The sequence below is a fragment of the Macaca thibetana genome, chromosome 7, assembly GCF_024542745.1.
Source record: "Macaca thibetana thibetana isolate TM-01 chromosome 7, ASM2454274v1, whole genome shotgun sequence".
Lineage (NCBI taxonomy): Eukaryota > Metazoa > Chordata > Mammalia > Primates > Cercopithecidae > Macaca > Macaca thibetana.
The window spans coordinates 14,402,245-14,416,626 of NC_065584.1; the positions used below are offsets into that span (position 1 = coordinate 14,402,245).

The following is a 14,382-nucleotide window of genomic DNA, read 5'->3' on the forward strand; positions in this document are numbered from 1 at the left end:
GGTCAGCGTGGTGAAACCCCATCTCTAAAAAACCCCATCTACTAAAAATATAAAAATTAGCTGGCCGTGGTGGCGGGCATCTGTAATCCCAGCTACTCGGGAGGCTGAGACAGGAGAATCGCTTGAACCCGGGAGGTGGAGGTTGCGGTGAGCCAAGATCATGACATTGCACTCCAGCCTGGGTGGCAAGAGTGAAATTCCATCTCAAAAAAAAAAAAAAAAGTGAATATGTATAATAGGTATAGTTACCTTCCTCTAGGAAGGAGGAAGAATAGACAAGGAGGCTTCCGGGATGCCAGTAAAATTCTATTTCTTTCTTTTCTTTTTTTTTTTAAGTTCTTTTCCAATAAGCCTTTTGCACTCCTAATGTTCTATTTGTTGATCTGGGTGGTGGGAACATGCACATTTTCCTTTCAAGCTGTGTACATGATTTGTGCAAATTTCCATTTTTTTTTTTTTTACCACAATAAAAAGAAAACATTAAGGGAATCCATTTTATAAAGGTAACTACACTTCAAAAATAGTTTACATACAGACTTAGAACTTTTTTTTTTTTTAAGGAAAGCAGGCGAAAAATTGTTTTAGTGGTGACCAAAGGTTTTAAAATACCTGGGGCTATGTCTGGATACCAGGTTTATTCAACAATCTAGCACTTTGCAGTGTAAACTAAACTTGGTCAACAACGAGAACTGGTATTATGACCTCAGTTCATACCACATAATGAATGCAAGTCTCTCCCCTCATCTCCCCAGTGTTCCAATCCACCCCTCTGCCTAGGTAACCCTTCTTCCTGCCAGTTCTTACCCTTTGTCAGTCTTCTTCCTACCCATCCTTTTCCATTTTTGTGCCTCGAAGTATAGGGTGAGTCACTAAACACATCACACCCCCTCAAACACTTGCTCACTCACAACGTCTTCCAAATGCCAAATAGATCCTTTTCTCCTCTCTCCCCTCCCTTGCCAGAGCCACTTGCTGTTCTGTTTCCGGTCTATTTCCAGGGGAGGAGGGCAGACTGCAGACAGACATGGGTACTTGCTCCATTTTGCCAAAAAAAGAAAGAAAAAGTACTAGCTAGCACTTGTCAAACTAAATTGCAGAGGAACTAGCTGTCAAGGAGCTCACCGCAAATCCCTATGGATTTGAAAATCTCTTTAACCTGACGTCTCCCATTTGGTCCCTAATAAATAAATAAATAATCTTAGGATGGGAAAAGCAGGGACAAAGATGTCTGGATCTGAGAGGTCGCGGGCTGGTTTCGTGAAAAGCAGTGGTGCACCAGGACGAGGCTGGAGAGGACGGACAGAGCAGCTGCTCCAGGGTCCTTCCTGGCTGGCCGGACAGAGTTAGAGAGAGGGGAGATGGGGGCCCCTGCTGGACACAGGCTGAAGGGGGCCCAGGAGGTTGGGGATAAAAGGGAAGGGTGGGCTTGGGGTAAGGAAGCGGCAGACTAACGGCGGCCCCGGACCACCACTGGGGAGACGACTGCGGCAGGCGGGAATAGGGACAGCCGGGCAGGGAAGGGGAGGTTCGGCGGGAGCCGCGGGAGACAAGGCCCGGGCCGCGTGCCCACCTGCGAGTAGGAGCACTTCTCGGAGTCGCTGCCGCCCAGGACAGCACACGCCTCATTCTCCAGCTCCTCGTCCTCCTCGAGGACGTCGACCAACGATACCACGGGCTCCAGCTCCGACTGCCGCCCAGCGGAGCCCTCGGCTCCGGCCATCCTCAACTGTCACCCGAACCGCGGCTCGGCCCCGGCGGAGGCGGGAAAAGCGGCCACGAGGGGCGTAGCCGGAGGAGGCGGGGTCCGAGTGCCAGGAACCAATGACAAGGAAAAAAAGCGAAGGAAGGGGGAGGAGCGACTTCCGACAAACGGATGTCACTCCTCTCCCTTCTGCCGCCTGCGCCGGCCACGGGCTGATTTCCGCCTCCGGGTGGCGCTTCCCGGTGTCGTGTTCTGGAAGCTTAGTGGTCACCATGGAGCTGCTGGGAGAGTATGTCGGGCAGGAAGGGAAGCCGCAGAAGCTGCGGGTGTCCTGTGAGGCGCCGGGTGACGGCGACCCTTTCCAGGGCCTATTGTCTGGCGTGGCCCAGATGAAGGAGCTGGTAACGGAATTATTCGGCCCCCTGGTACAGGCGGAAGTGCAGCACCGGGTGGCGGCGGCTCCAGACGAGGCCCTGGACGGTGAGCTCTGAGACGGTGCTGCAGCGACAGGAGGACGGGGCGGGAGCCAGGGGAAATTCGCTTGGGGAGCCCGTGTAGAGTGGCAGACTTGGACAAAGTGAGCCTCGAGGAAAGAAGAATTGCATCTAAAAATTTTTGGCGGGCCAGGCGAAGTGGGGCTCACTCCTGTAATCCCAACACTTTGGGAGGGCGAGGCAGGAGGATCACTTGAGGTCAGGAGTTCCACAACAGCCAGGGCAACATATCGAGACCCCGTTTCCATTGTTATTTCAAAGATAATTTAAAAAATAAAAATTGTTGGCATTTATCACTATATTTGGGCTGCTTCTACTCAAACATTTCCACGACTCATCGCTATTTCATTTATTTCACTAAAAAACTTGCCGAATGCCTACTACTATTTGCCAAACCCTGAGCTGAGCCCTGGAGGAAGAATGAGGTCAATGCGACTCAGTTCCTGCCCTTGTGAAACACAAGGGGATTATACAGGCAGACACTCTTATTAAAAGTGAAAGTGGCCAGGCTGGTAGCTCACGCCTGTAATCCCAGCACTTTGGGAGACTGAGGCGAGCGGATCACGAGGTCAGGAGTTCGAGACCAGCCTGGCCAATATGGTGAAACCCTGTCTCTACTAAAAATACAAAAATTAGCTGGGAGTGGTGGCGGGCACCTGTAATCCCAGCTACTGGGGAGGCTGAGGCAGAAGAATCGCTTGACCCCGGGAGGCGGAAGTTGCAGTGAGCCGAGATCGCGCCACTGCACTCCAGCCTGGACTACAGAGCGAGACTCCGTCTCAAAAAAAAAAAAAAAAAAAAAAAAAAGAACGTGGTTCTATGGCCCTCTGTAAGTGTTGCAAACCCAGAGACCCTCGGAAGGCTTCAAAGAGGATAAGACTTTTGAGCTGGAGTATTGAATAAAAAGGAGTTTTATCAGGTGTGAAACTACAGACATATTTGGAAGAGTACAATCTATCGCAGAGTAGGAACAGGTTCCAAGGAGTGGGACAGACTTAATTTTAACATGTATTAACTCCTAGAGACTCCCTTGCCTTTCCAGTTTTGTAGGTGAAGTTTGAAAGTAGAAACGTGAAGTTTAACTGCATTATTTTTTTAAAATTGCCTCGAATGCAGAAATAGGCAGGTACTTTTTTTTTTTTTGAAATGGAGTCTAGCTCTGTTGCCCAGGCTGGAGTGCAGTGGCACAATCTCGGCTCACTGCAACCTCTGCTTCCCGGGTTCAAGTGATTCTCCTGTCTCAGCCTCCCAAGTAGCTGAGATTACAGGCGCCCGCCACCACTCCCAGCTAGTTTTTGTATTTTCAGTAGAGACGGGGTTTCACTGTGTTGGCCAGGCTGGTCTCGAACTCCTAACCTCATGATCCACCTGCCTTGGCCTCCCAAAGTGCTGGAATTACAAGCCTGAGCTGCTGCACCTGGCCAGGCAGGTACATTTTAACTGTCCTGAGCTGAAAAATCCAAGAATAGATATTAGAGTTAGGATTTACAATTCTCTAAGAAGAGCTTAAACTGTACTTTCCTTCCATCTTGGGAATTACATCTTGATAATATGGATGTTGGCTATGATCAAAAAGAACAATAACAAGTGTTGGCTGGAATGTGGAGAAATTGGAGATCTTGTACATTGTTGGTGGAAATGTAAAACAGTGTAACCACTGGGAAAAAGAGTTTGGTAGCTCCTCAAAAAGTTGACATGAAGTTACCACATGACCCAGCAGTTCCACTGGTAGTCCTCGCAAGAGAACTGGAAAGTATGTTCACACAAAAACTTACACATGAATGTTCATAGCAGCAGCATTTATAGTGACTAAAATGTGGAAACAACAATTGACCGGGCTTGGTGTTGCACCTTTAGGAGGTGGGAGGATCACGTGAACCCAAGAGTTTGAAGCTGCAGTGGGCTGATTGTTCCACTGCACTCCAGCCTGGAGGACAGAGTGAGGCCCCATCGCTTCATCTCTAAAAATAATGATAATTTTAAAAAATAGAAATAATGCAAATATCCATCAACTGATGAGTGCATTAACAAAATGTGGTGTATCCATACAATGGAATATTATTAGCAATAAAAGGTAATGAAGTATTAATACGTGCTACAACATGAATGAACCTTGAAAACATTATGCTACAGTGAGAGCCAGACACAGAAGGGTACATGTTATATGATTTTGTTTATATGAATGTACAGAATAGGCAAATCCATAGAGAGAGATTAGTGAGCTGGGTGCAGTGGTGGGCACCTGTAGTCTCAGCTACTCTAGAGGCTGACACAGGAGGATCACTTGAACCTGGGAGTTTGAGTCTAGCCTGGGCAACATAGCAAGACCCTCTCACTAATAAAAATTAAGGGGGAACAAAAGTAGATTAGTGGTTGCCGAAGGCTGAGGGGAATGGAAAGTGACTGCTAATGGGCATAATTAATTTCTCTTTGGAGTGATGAAAGTGTTCTAGGATTAGAGAGTGGTGATGGTTGCAAAATCTAGTGAATATACTAAAAACCACTAAGCGGTACACTTTTAAAAGTGGATTTTGGCCGGCTACAGTGGTTCATGCCTGTAATCCCAGCAGTTTGGGAGGCCAAGGCATGCAGATCACGAGGTCGGGAGATCGAGACCATCTTGGCCAACATGGTGAAACCCCGTCTCTACTAAAATACAAAAAATTAGCCGGGCGTGGTAGCGCGTGCCTGTAATCCCAGCTACTTGGGAGGCTGAGACGGGAATCACTTGAACCCTGGAGGCAGAGGTTGCAGTAAGCTGAGATCGCGCCACTGCACTCCAGCCTGGTAACAGAGAAAGACTCCATCTCAAAAAAAAAAAAAAGAGACTGGATTTTATGATGAATGAGTTAATATTTCCAAAGAGGAAAGTGATAGAAAATAAAGATTTTAAACACTGAAATTCTCAAAATCATTTTAATCTAAAATGTGCATGGTTTTATTAATCCCTAAAGTGAAATGGTCTCGTTATCAACCACTTTAGCTATATATATTTCGTTCAACCATAGAACGTATTGTCATACAAGAAATATTTATTTTAAAAGGTGATGATGAAGATGATGCCGAAGATGAAAATAACATTGATAACAGAACTAACTTCGATGGACCATCTGCAAAACGGCCAAAACCACCGTCTTAACAATAGCCTTTATGACATTTAAAAGATGGCTGTTGTATCCCCATTGTCACACTAGGACATTTAAGGAAGACTTATGCTCTAATTTGGAAAAGCATTTGTGTTGTTTTCCTGGGACAATCTTGTCAAAGAGAAAACTGGTTTTTCTGTTTCTAGCAAAGACAGTAAAGGCTTAGAAATAAAATCTGTTATCTTGAGAAATAAATTTCAGACCGTGGGAGGAAAATAGAACACTTCATAATATATAAAATCCTCTTAAGTTGGCAACTGAATTTTTATCATTGTTTTCTATTTTTAAAATAACCATTGGTTTGTGTGATGTCTACATCTTTTAACTTCTGCTTCTGTTAGAAACAGTACGTCATGGTTCATAGGCAGTAACATTTCAGAGAACTGACATGAACAAGTGGTGAAAAGTGGGCATTAAATGTAAAAATAACAGTTCTTCATAAATAGAAGGAAAATGAGGAAATAGAAATACTGAAGAGAGAGTCCTTGAAAGAGACCCAAGGAAACCCTGAATTCATACCCATGTCAAACATACAGATATCCTGAGATGATGCCGCTTGATGAATGTGCATTAATCTGATTTATCATGTACCTTAAGAGAGCCAGATGGGGTAGGGTATGTTTTTGTGCTGTGATATAGTATGTATACAGGTACAAATGTAAGGCCTTAAGTAAATAATCTGCGTTGATTACAATTTGGATATTTCCTCTCCTCCTGTAGCCATGCTTTGATTTAGCTTTAAAAAGATTATTGAATCCTTTAAAAATATATATTCCTAAAGTATGTATGTGTGTGTTTCTTTTCTGCTTGTCAGTGGGACTAAGGCATGTTTATTCACTATGCATCCTTCCTGATTTGGATAGCTTCAATGCAAAGAAATCAAGTAGCATGTACCTAGTAAAATACAAATAGTCATGGGATTTTAGAGTTGGAAGTAACTTTACAAACTATGTGATTTATTTCACAGATAAATCTCAGGATAAGTATTTGCCCTCAGATTACAGAGTACTGGGTTACATAAATAGCCTTTAGGTTTTTTTTAAGCTGATAAAAGGTGAGAGAAATCATTAATCAACTTTTTTTTTCTTTTTTTTTTTTTTGAGACAGAGTTTCACTCTTGTTGCCCAGGCTGGAGTGTATTGGTGCGATCTTGCTCACTGCAACCTCTGCCTCCCGGGTTCAAGCAATTCTTCTGCCTCAGCCTCCCAAGTAGCTGAAATTACAGGCATGTGCATTTTAGACAGGGTTTCACTCTGTCACTAAGGCTGCAGTGCAGTGGCACGATCTTGGCTCACTGTCACTGCAACCTCTGCATCCTAGGCTCAGGTGATCCTCCCACCTCAACCTCTCAAATAGCTGGGACCACAGGCATGCACCAGCACATCCAGCTAATTTTTTTGTATTCTTTGTAGAGATGGTTTCACCACATTGCCCAGGCTGGTCTAGAGCTCCTGGACTCAAGGGATCTGCCCACCTCAGCTTCCCAAAGTGCTGGGATTACAGGCATGAGCCCACCATGCCTGGCCTAATCAACTTTTTTTTTTTTTTTTTTTTTTAAAGACTAAGTCTGGCTCTGTCGCCCAGGCTGGAGTGCAGTGGCCGGATCTCAGCTCACTGCAAGCTCTGCCTCCCGGGTTCACGCCATTCTCCTGCCTCAGCCTCCCGAGTAGCTGGGACTACAGGCGCCCGCCACCTCGCCCGGCTAGTTTTTTGTATTTTTTAGTAGAGACGGGGTTTCACCGGGTTAACCAAGATGGTCTCGATCTCCTGACCTCGTGATCCGCCCGTCTCGGCCTCCCAAAGTGCTGGGATTACAGGCTTGAGCCACCGCGCCCGGCCTAATCAACTTTTATGAATCACTTTTATTATGAAATAATTTAATTTTCATATCATTGAAAATCTATATACCTTTTCATATCATTGAAACACTGTTTTACTTTGGAACAGCAGCCTTCCACTAAGTACTCTTGGGCAATCAATGCCAACTAGAAAAAGTTATAGATCATCAGAAATTATCTGTTTAGTTTATGCTGATGTTTCTAATATTTAGCTGTTATTTATTATAGTACTGTTATCTCTATACAATCATTAAAGAAAAAACTGGTTGGGTGCAGTGACTGATGGTTACAATCCCAGCACTTTGGGAGGCCAAGGCGGGCGGATCACCTGAGGTCGAGAGTTTGAGACCAGCCTGACCAACATGGAGAAACCCCATCTCTACTAAAAATACAAAACTAGCCTGGTGTGGTGGCGCATGCCTGTAATCCCAGCTACTTGGGAGGCTGAGGCAGGAGAATAGCTTGAACCTGGGAGGCAGAAGTTGCAGTGAGCCGATCGTGCCATTGCATTCCAGCCTGGGCAACAAGAACGAAACTCCATCTCAAAAAAGAAAAAAACTTACCTGTATATACGGAAAATAGATCACATTGTTAAATTGATATCTGAACCTTTTCTCTGAACATTTTATGCTTCCTTTGGAAAATGTGGTTATAAAGAAGAAATTTCAAGATAATATTTGTGTTTGTGGCCCAGTGTTTTTAGATTCTGATTTATAAGATTGGTCTTTTAATTAATTTTAATACTGATTTCAATTCTAATACTGTCTTCTTCGTAAGAAAGCCACATGTTTGACAAAGATGGGCCAGTATAGAAGAAATGCTTTGCCAGGTTTTCTAATCTGCTGCTGCGCTTGGGTGTCACTGTCACTCAGGCTGGAGTACAGTGGCACACTCAGCTCACTGGAATTCCTGGGCTCAGGTGATCCTCCCACCACAGCCTCCCAAGCAGCCAAGCACTAGGTGTGTGCCACCACGCCAGGCTAATTTATTTTTTATTTTAGTTCTTTTTTTTTTTTTTTTTTTTTTTTGAGACGGAATTTCGCTCTTGTTGCGCAGGCTGGAGTGCAATGGTGCAATCTCAGCTCACCACAACTTCCACCTCCCGGGTTCAAGTGATTCTCCTGCCTCAGCCTCGCGAGTAACTGGGACTACCGGCATGCACCACCACGTTAGGCTAATTTAGTATTTTTAGTAGAGACGGGGTTTCTCCATGTTGGTTAGGCTGATGTCAAACTCCCGACCTCAGATAATCCACCCGCCTCGGCCTCCCAAAGTGCTGGGATTACAGACACCACACCCGGCCTTTTTTTTTTGAGATGGAGTTTGACTCTTTTTGCCCGGGCTGGAGTGAAATGGCACGGTCTTGGCTCACTGTAACCTCCACCTCCCAGGTTCAAGTGATTCTGCTGCCTCAGCCTCCCAAGTAGCTGAGATTACAGGTGCCTGCCACCATGCCTGGCTAATTTTTGTATTTTTAGTAGAGACAGGGTTTCACCATGTTGGCCAGGCTGGTCTCGAACTCCTGACCTTAGGTGATCCACCCACCTTGGTCTCCCAAAGTGCTGGGATTACAGGTGTGAGCCACCGTGCCCAGCTACCAGGCTAATTTTTAAATTTTTTGTCGAGATGGGGGCCTTGCTTTGTAGCCCCGGGTGGTCTCGAAACTCCTGGCTGTAAGCGATCCTCCTGTGTTGGCCTCCCAAAGTGCTAGGATTACAGGCATGAGCCACCGCACCTGACTAATCTGCCTTCTATGGTACAAACAGCCACAGGCAAGCAGAATAAAGTTACTCTTTGAAACAGCTCCAACTTTACTTTTGAACAGGAAAGTCAACTGCACAATCCTACCTAAAAATAAGCTTGACATTAGACTTAGATAAATCTTTTAAAATGTGAAACATATGGAATTTATGCAAGATAGATGTGTTTTCTAAAAGTAAGTCCTTTTGCGTCACAGTAAGAAATGTTTATTTTAATAATAGAATTCTGTGGCCAAGGACGAGAACTTTTACTCTTTTATAACAGGTTGTGATTGCTTGGCTATAGTATTAGGTGGTGCAAAATTAATTTTAAGACATTTAAACCTTTTTGGGAAGAAAAACTTACTTTGGAAAAATAGGAAAAAAAATATGTGAGGAAATCAATTCCCCCCGCCTCTCCGTTTAGAAATGGGCATTCAGAATCGGAGGAATTTTTCTTTCTTTTTTTTTTTTTTTTGAGATGGTCTCTGTCACCCAGGCTGGAGTGCAGTGTCGTGATCATAGCTCGCTGCAACTTCAAACTCATTTGGAAGGTAAGGGCTCCAGCAATCTTGAGTTCAGTAGCTCAAGATTCTTGAGGACTCAAACAATCTTCCCACTTAGCCTCTAGAGTAGCCAGGACTACAGGTGCATGCAACCATGCTTGGCTTTTTTTTTTTTTTTTTTTTTTTTTTTTTTTTAAGAGACGAGGGAGGTCTCAGTTGCATTGCCTAGGCTGTTTTCTAACTCCTGACCTCAAGTGATCCTCTTCAGCCTCAGCCTCCCCAATAGCTGAATTACAGACTTGAGCCACCATGCCCAGCTTAGACTTAAGAGGATTTATGCTTCTGCCACTAGTTGCCTTTCAAATCCTGGGCCAAATGACCTCCTTTGTCTATCTACTTATCCTTTAGATTTCAGTTTAAACATTTGCTTCAGGTGAACTTTTAAATTTTTTAACTGAAAAAGCCTATACTTTTAAAGGAAATAAAGTTTATGTTTTCTTCCAAATGAGAAAATCAGTTGGAGATGTCTGTGGCCCTCAGTTTATTATGTAGTTTATCTAGTTTCTATTTAACCTATTTAACCTAAAGATGCAACTCTCTCTCAAATTGTTCAATCAATATAAGTATAGACTATCATTTCTTATATTGCAATAAGATGCATACATATAAGACAACCTGAGGCTGAGCATGGTGGCCCACACCTGTAATCGCAGCACTTGAGGAGGCCAAGACGGGCAGATCACCTGAGGTCAGGAGTTCGAGACCAGCCTGGCCAACATGGTGAAACCCTGTCTCTACTAAAAACACAAAAAATTAGCTAGGCATGGTGGTGTGCAGCTGTAATCCCAGCTACTAGGGAGACAGGCAGTAGAATTGCTTGAACCTGGGAGACGTGGGTTGCAGTGAGCTGAGATTGTGCCACCGCACTCCAGCCTGGGTGACAAAGCAAGACTTCGTCTCAAAAAAGAAAAAAAAAAGCCGGAAAATCTAAGCTTTTTAACTCAGTCGTCAACCTCTGTGTTATGACAAAACCTTTTTTTTTTTTTTTTGAGACGGAGTCTCACTGTGTCACCCAGGCTGGAGTGCAGTGGCACCATCTTGGCTCACTGCAAGCTCCACCTCCTGGGTTCATACCATTCTCCCTCCTCAGCCTCCCGAGTAGCTGGGACTACAGGTGCCCGCCACCATGCCTGGCTAATTTTGTTTTCTTTGTATTTTTAGTAGAGACGGGGTTTCACCATGTTAGCCAGGATGGTCTCGATCACCTGACCTCGTGATCCACCTGCCTCGGCCTCCCAAAGTGCTGGGATTACAGGCGTGAGCCACTGCGCCCAGCCCGACAAAATCTTTATAAGCAATTCCTTGTATGAACTATTGTGATTGGTAGTTGAGCACCACACAGTTCAACACTATATCCATACTGGTGATGGGTGCAGATAAGCATGTTTGGGGAAATTAATAACACTACAATGTAAAAATCCAGAAACCATAGTGGAAAATATTAGTAAACGTGATTCATAATAACTGAAATTTCTGAACATTCTGTAAATACGGTCAAAATAAAAATGGAAAAAGTATTAAGTATTTTCAGCACAAATGACTAAGAACGAATTCTTTTATGTAGATCCCTTATATACTAGTCAGGAAAATATAACAGAAAAATAGGCAAAGGAAAGGAACCACAAGATCACAGAAGAAATACACATGGCTTTTCAGTGAAAAAAAAATGTGCACTTCAAATAAATTGACATTAAAACCACAATGCAATACCATTTTTTTACTTTTCAGACTGAAAAATCAACAGTTTTGATGCAGTATTGAGCTGGAAAGGATGTGGGGTCTATAATATATTCATGGTGAGAGTGTAAATTGCTATAAGCTCTTAGAAAGTCAAGCTGACAATTCTGTTAAAATATTAGGCCGAGGGCGGTGGCTCACGCCTGTAATCCCAGCACTCTGAGAGGCCAAGGTGGGTGGATCACAAGGTCAAGAGATCGAGACCATCCTGGCCAACATGGTGAAACCCCGTCTCTACTAAAAATACAGTAAAAATTGAAAGTTTTGGTGTGCCTGTAGTCCCAGCTACTCGGGAGGCTGAGGCAGGAAAATAGCTTGAACCCAGGAGGCAGAGGTTGCAGTGAGCTGAGATTGAGCCACTGCACTCCAGCCTGGCAACAGAGTGAGACTGTGTCTCAAAACAAAACAAACAAATAAATAAATAAATACATATATATATATGTATATATATATCACATGCTCTTTGACTTAGCAATTTCATTTATAGGTATTTGTCCTACAGAGTAACACGTGCACAAAGATCTATTTATAAGACTATTTGTTGCAGCATTATTAGTAACAAAAGGCTGGAGACAACCTAACTGTTCATCAGAAGACCATAATTAGATAAAAATAGAGGAACCTTAGTACAACAATATTGTGCAGCCATGGAAAACACTAAGGTAAAGCTCTATATGCTGTTAAAGGTCAATCTCTGAGATCTGCTCAATAAAAACTAGCAAGGGGGCTGGGTGCGGTGGCTCACACCTGTAATCCCAGCACTCTGGGAGGCTGAGGCGGGCAGATCACGAGGTCAGGAGATCGAGACCATCCTGCCTAACACGGTGAAACCCCATGTCTACTAAAAATACAAAAAATTAGCCAGATGTGCTGGCGGGCGCCTGTAGTCCCAGCTACTTGGGAGGCTGAGACAGGAGAATCACTTGAACGCAGGAGGCAGAGCTTGCAGTGAGCCAAGATCATGCCACTGCACTCCAGCCTGGGCAACAGAGCGAGACTCTGTCTCAAAAAAAAAAAAAAAAGGCCGGAAGGCTGGGCGCGGTGGCTCAAGCCTGTAATCCCAGCACTTCGGGAGGCCGAGACGGGTGGATCACGAGGTCAGGAGATCGAGACCATCCTGGCTAACACGGTGAAACCCCGTCTCTACTAAAAAATACAAAAAACTAGCCGGGCAAGGTGGCGGGCGCCTGTAGTCCCAGCTACTCGGGAGGCTGAGGCAGGAGAATGGCGTGAACCCGGGAGGCGGAGCTTGCAGTGAGCTGAGATCCGGCCACTCTGCACTCCAGCCCAGGCGACAGAGCGAGACACTGTCTCAAAAAAAAAAAAAAAAAAAAAAAAAAAAAAATTATCAATGTATAGAACTGTATAGAATGCTACTATGCTACCATTGGGGAATAAGCTAGATAGACATATGTCTCTGAAAGAATAGCACAACTACCTCTGGGAAGAGGGAGGGGAGTAGGAGTTGAGAGTGAGGGAGATTTTTCATTTTATGCCCTTTTGTTCTTTTTCCATTAAAAAAAGGATGTACTTTTCTACATGAATACAGAAAATGTTATTTTGAAACTTTCATTATTTTATTTATTTTTTTATTTTTTTGAGACGGAGTCTTGCTCTGTCCCCCAGACTGGAGTACAGTGGGAGGATCTTGGCTCACTGCAAGCTCCGCCTCCCGGGTTCATGCCGTTCTCCTGCCTCAGCCTCCCGAGTAGCTGGGACCAGCACCATGCCCGGTTAATTTTTTTGAGTAGGCGCCCACCACCATTCCCGGTTAATTTTTTTGTATTTTTAGTAGAGATGGGGTTTCACCGTGTTAGCCAGGATGGTCTCGATCTCCTGACCTCGTGATCTGCCTGCCTCTGCCTCCCAAAGTGCTGGGATTACAGCTGTGAGCCACCTCACCCAGCCAAAACTTTCCATTTCTAATTTTACAAAGTTATGCTTTAGATTTAATAAGAACACAGCAGCCATATTAACAGTTTAAAACACTGTCATGTTGGTAATTCAGGGCGAAAAATAACCAGTTCAGACTTTAAAAGCAAAGCAAAAAAAATCCACATTTCCCATTCAACTACTTTGTCAGAAGAAGGAGGAAAAGCCCAGCACAGTGGCTCTCCCTGGTAATCCTAGCACTTTGGGAGGTGGAGGTGGGAGGATCCCTTGAGCCCAGGAGTTTGAGACAAGCCTGGACAACAGAGCGAGACCTTGTTTCAAAAAAGAAAACAAGAAAAAGAATGATAATGCCACTTCCAGAGAGTAGGAGAGCTTGGCTAAATATGAAATAAGATACCATAAAAAAAGAGCCACCTTGGCCAAGCACGGTGGCTCACACCTGTAATCCCAGCACCTTGGGAGGCTGACAAATAAGATACCATAAAAAAAGAGAAGAGGTATTTCTAAAACTGATGTGCCTAACCTTAAAAAACATGGCCTATGGCCAGTGTGTTATTTTCAAAGTATAAAATGAATCTCACAATGTTGCTGTAAGTACTCCACTTCTCAGGTGACCTTTGAGATCAGAATTGCTCTATTTAAAGACATGGCCCAGGAAACTGAAGTTAGACAGTAAGCTTCTATTTAAATCTTTTAAAAAGTAGCAGCTGACATTGGGATAGTAACAGGCCATAGGGTGCAGTTTTAAATAGAGATTTATTCCAATGCCAAAAATTCCACTGGGGATGGAAGTAACTTCTAGAAACAGTAGTTTAAATGAGTGCTTTACAAGTCCAAGATATTGAACACCAGAGTACTCAACTGTGTGCTGTAGCTCTAAGAGCTGTGACACTTGGCCAGGCACAGTGGCTCACACCTGTAATCCCAGCACCTTGGGAGGATGAGGCAGGAGGATTGCTTGAGCCCCGGGAGCTTGAAACCAGCCTGGGCAACATAGCAAGACCCCATCCCTTTAAAAAAAAAAAAAAGAGCTGTGATACTTGCTGCATGTGAGGTGGTTTAAGAAACCATTATCTTCATGATTGTAGCTTGAGAATTTCTCAGGGACTCTAACCACCACTTAAACCTTGTTTGTGAATGTGTTTTTCCCTGCATCAGTAAAGAAAATTGGCCAGGTGTGGTGGCTCACATCTGTAATCCCAGCACTTTGAGTGACCAAGGTGGGCAGATCGCTTGAACCCAGGACCTTGAGACCAGCCTGGCAATG

General features: G+C 44.2%; 3 protein-coding genes across 5 annotated transcripts in view; 2 read left to right on the top strand and 1 right to left on the bottom strand.

The window, feature by feature from the left end:
- Nucleotides 1-14,382, top strand: part of LGMN (legumain) — a 1,022,235-nt gene that overhangs the window by 522,667 nt on the left and 485,186 nt on the right. The window lies entirely within an intron of this gene.
- Nucleotides 1-14,382, bottom strand: part of UBR7 (ubiquitin protein ligase E3 component n-recognin 7) — a 367,041-nt gene that overhangs the window by 22,623 nt on the left and 330,036 nt on the right. The window contains exon 2 of one of the 3 annotated variants that reach the window (XM_050799132.1): nucleotides 1,571-1,753. In XM_050799132.1, coding sequence (XP_050655089.1) covers nucleotides 1,571-1,720 — 150 coding nt within the window. In that variant the 5' untranslated portion in view covers nucleotides 1,721-1,753. Of the gene's footprint in view, nucleotides 1-1,570; nucleotides 1,909-14,382 lie in introns of those variants that run through there. The other 2 variants (XM_050799134.1, XM_050799133.1) reach the window with 2 other exon arrangements.
- On the top strand, nucleotides 1,903-6,122 carry GON7 (GON7 subunit of KEOPS complex). Its single transcript, XM_050799206.1, has 2 exons — nucleotides 1,903-2,182; nucleotides 5,241-6,122. The coding sequence occupies exons 1-2, from the start codon at nucleotides 1,975-1,977 to the stop codon at nucleotides 5,333-5,335; spliced, it is 303 nt and encodes a 100-aa protein (XP_050655163.1). The 5' UTR covers nucleotides 1,903-1,974; the 3' UTR covers nucleotides 5,336-6,122.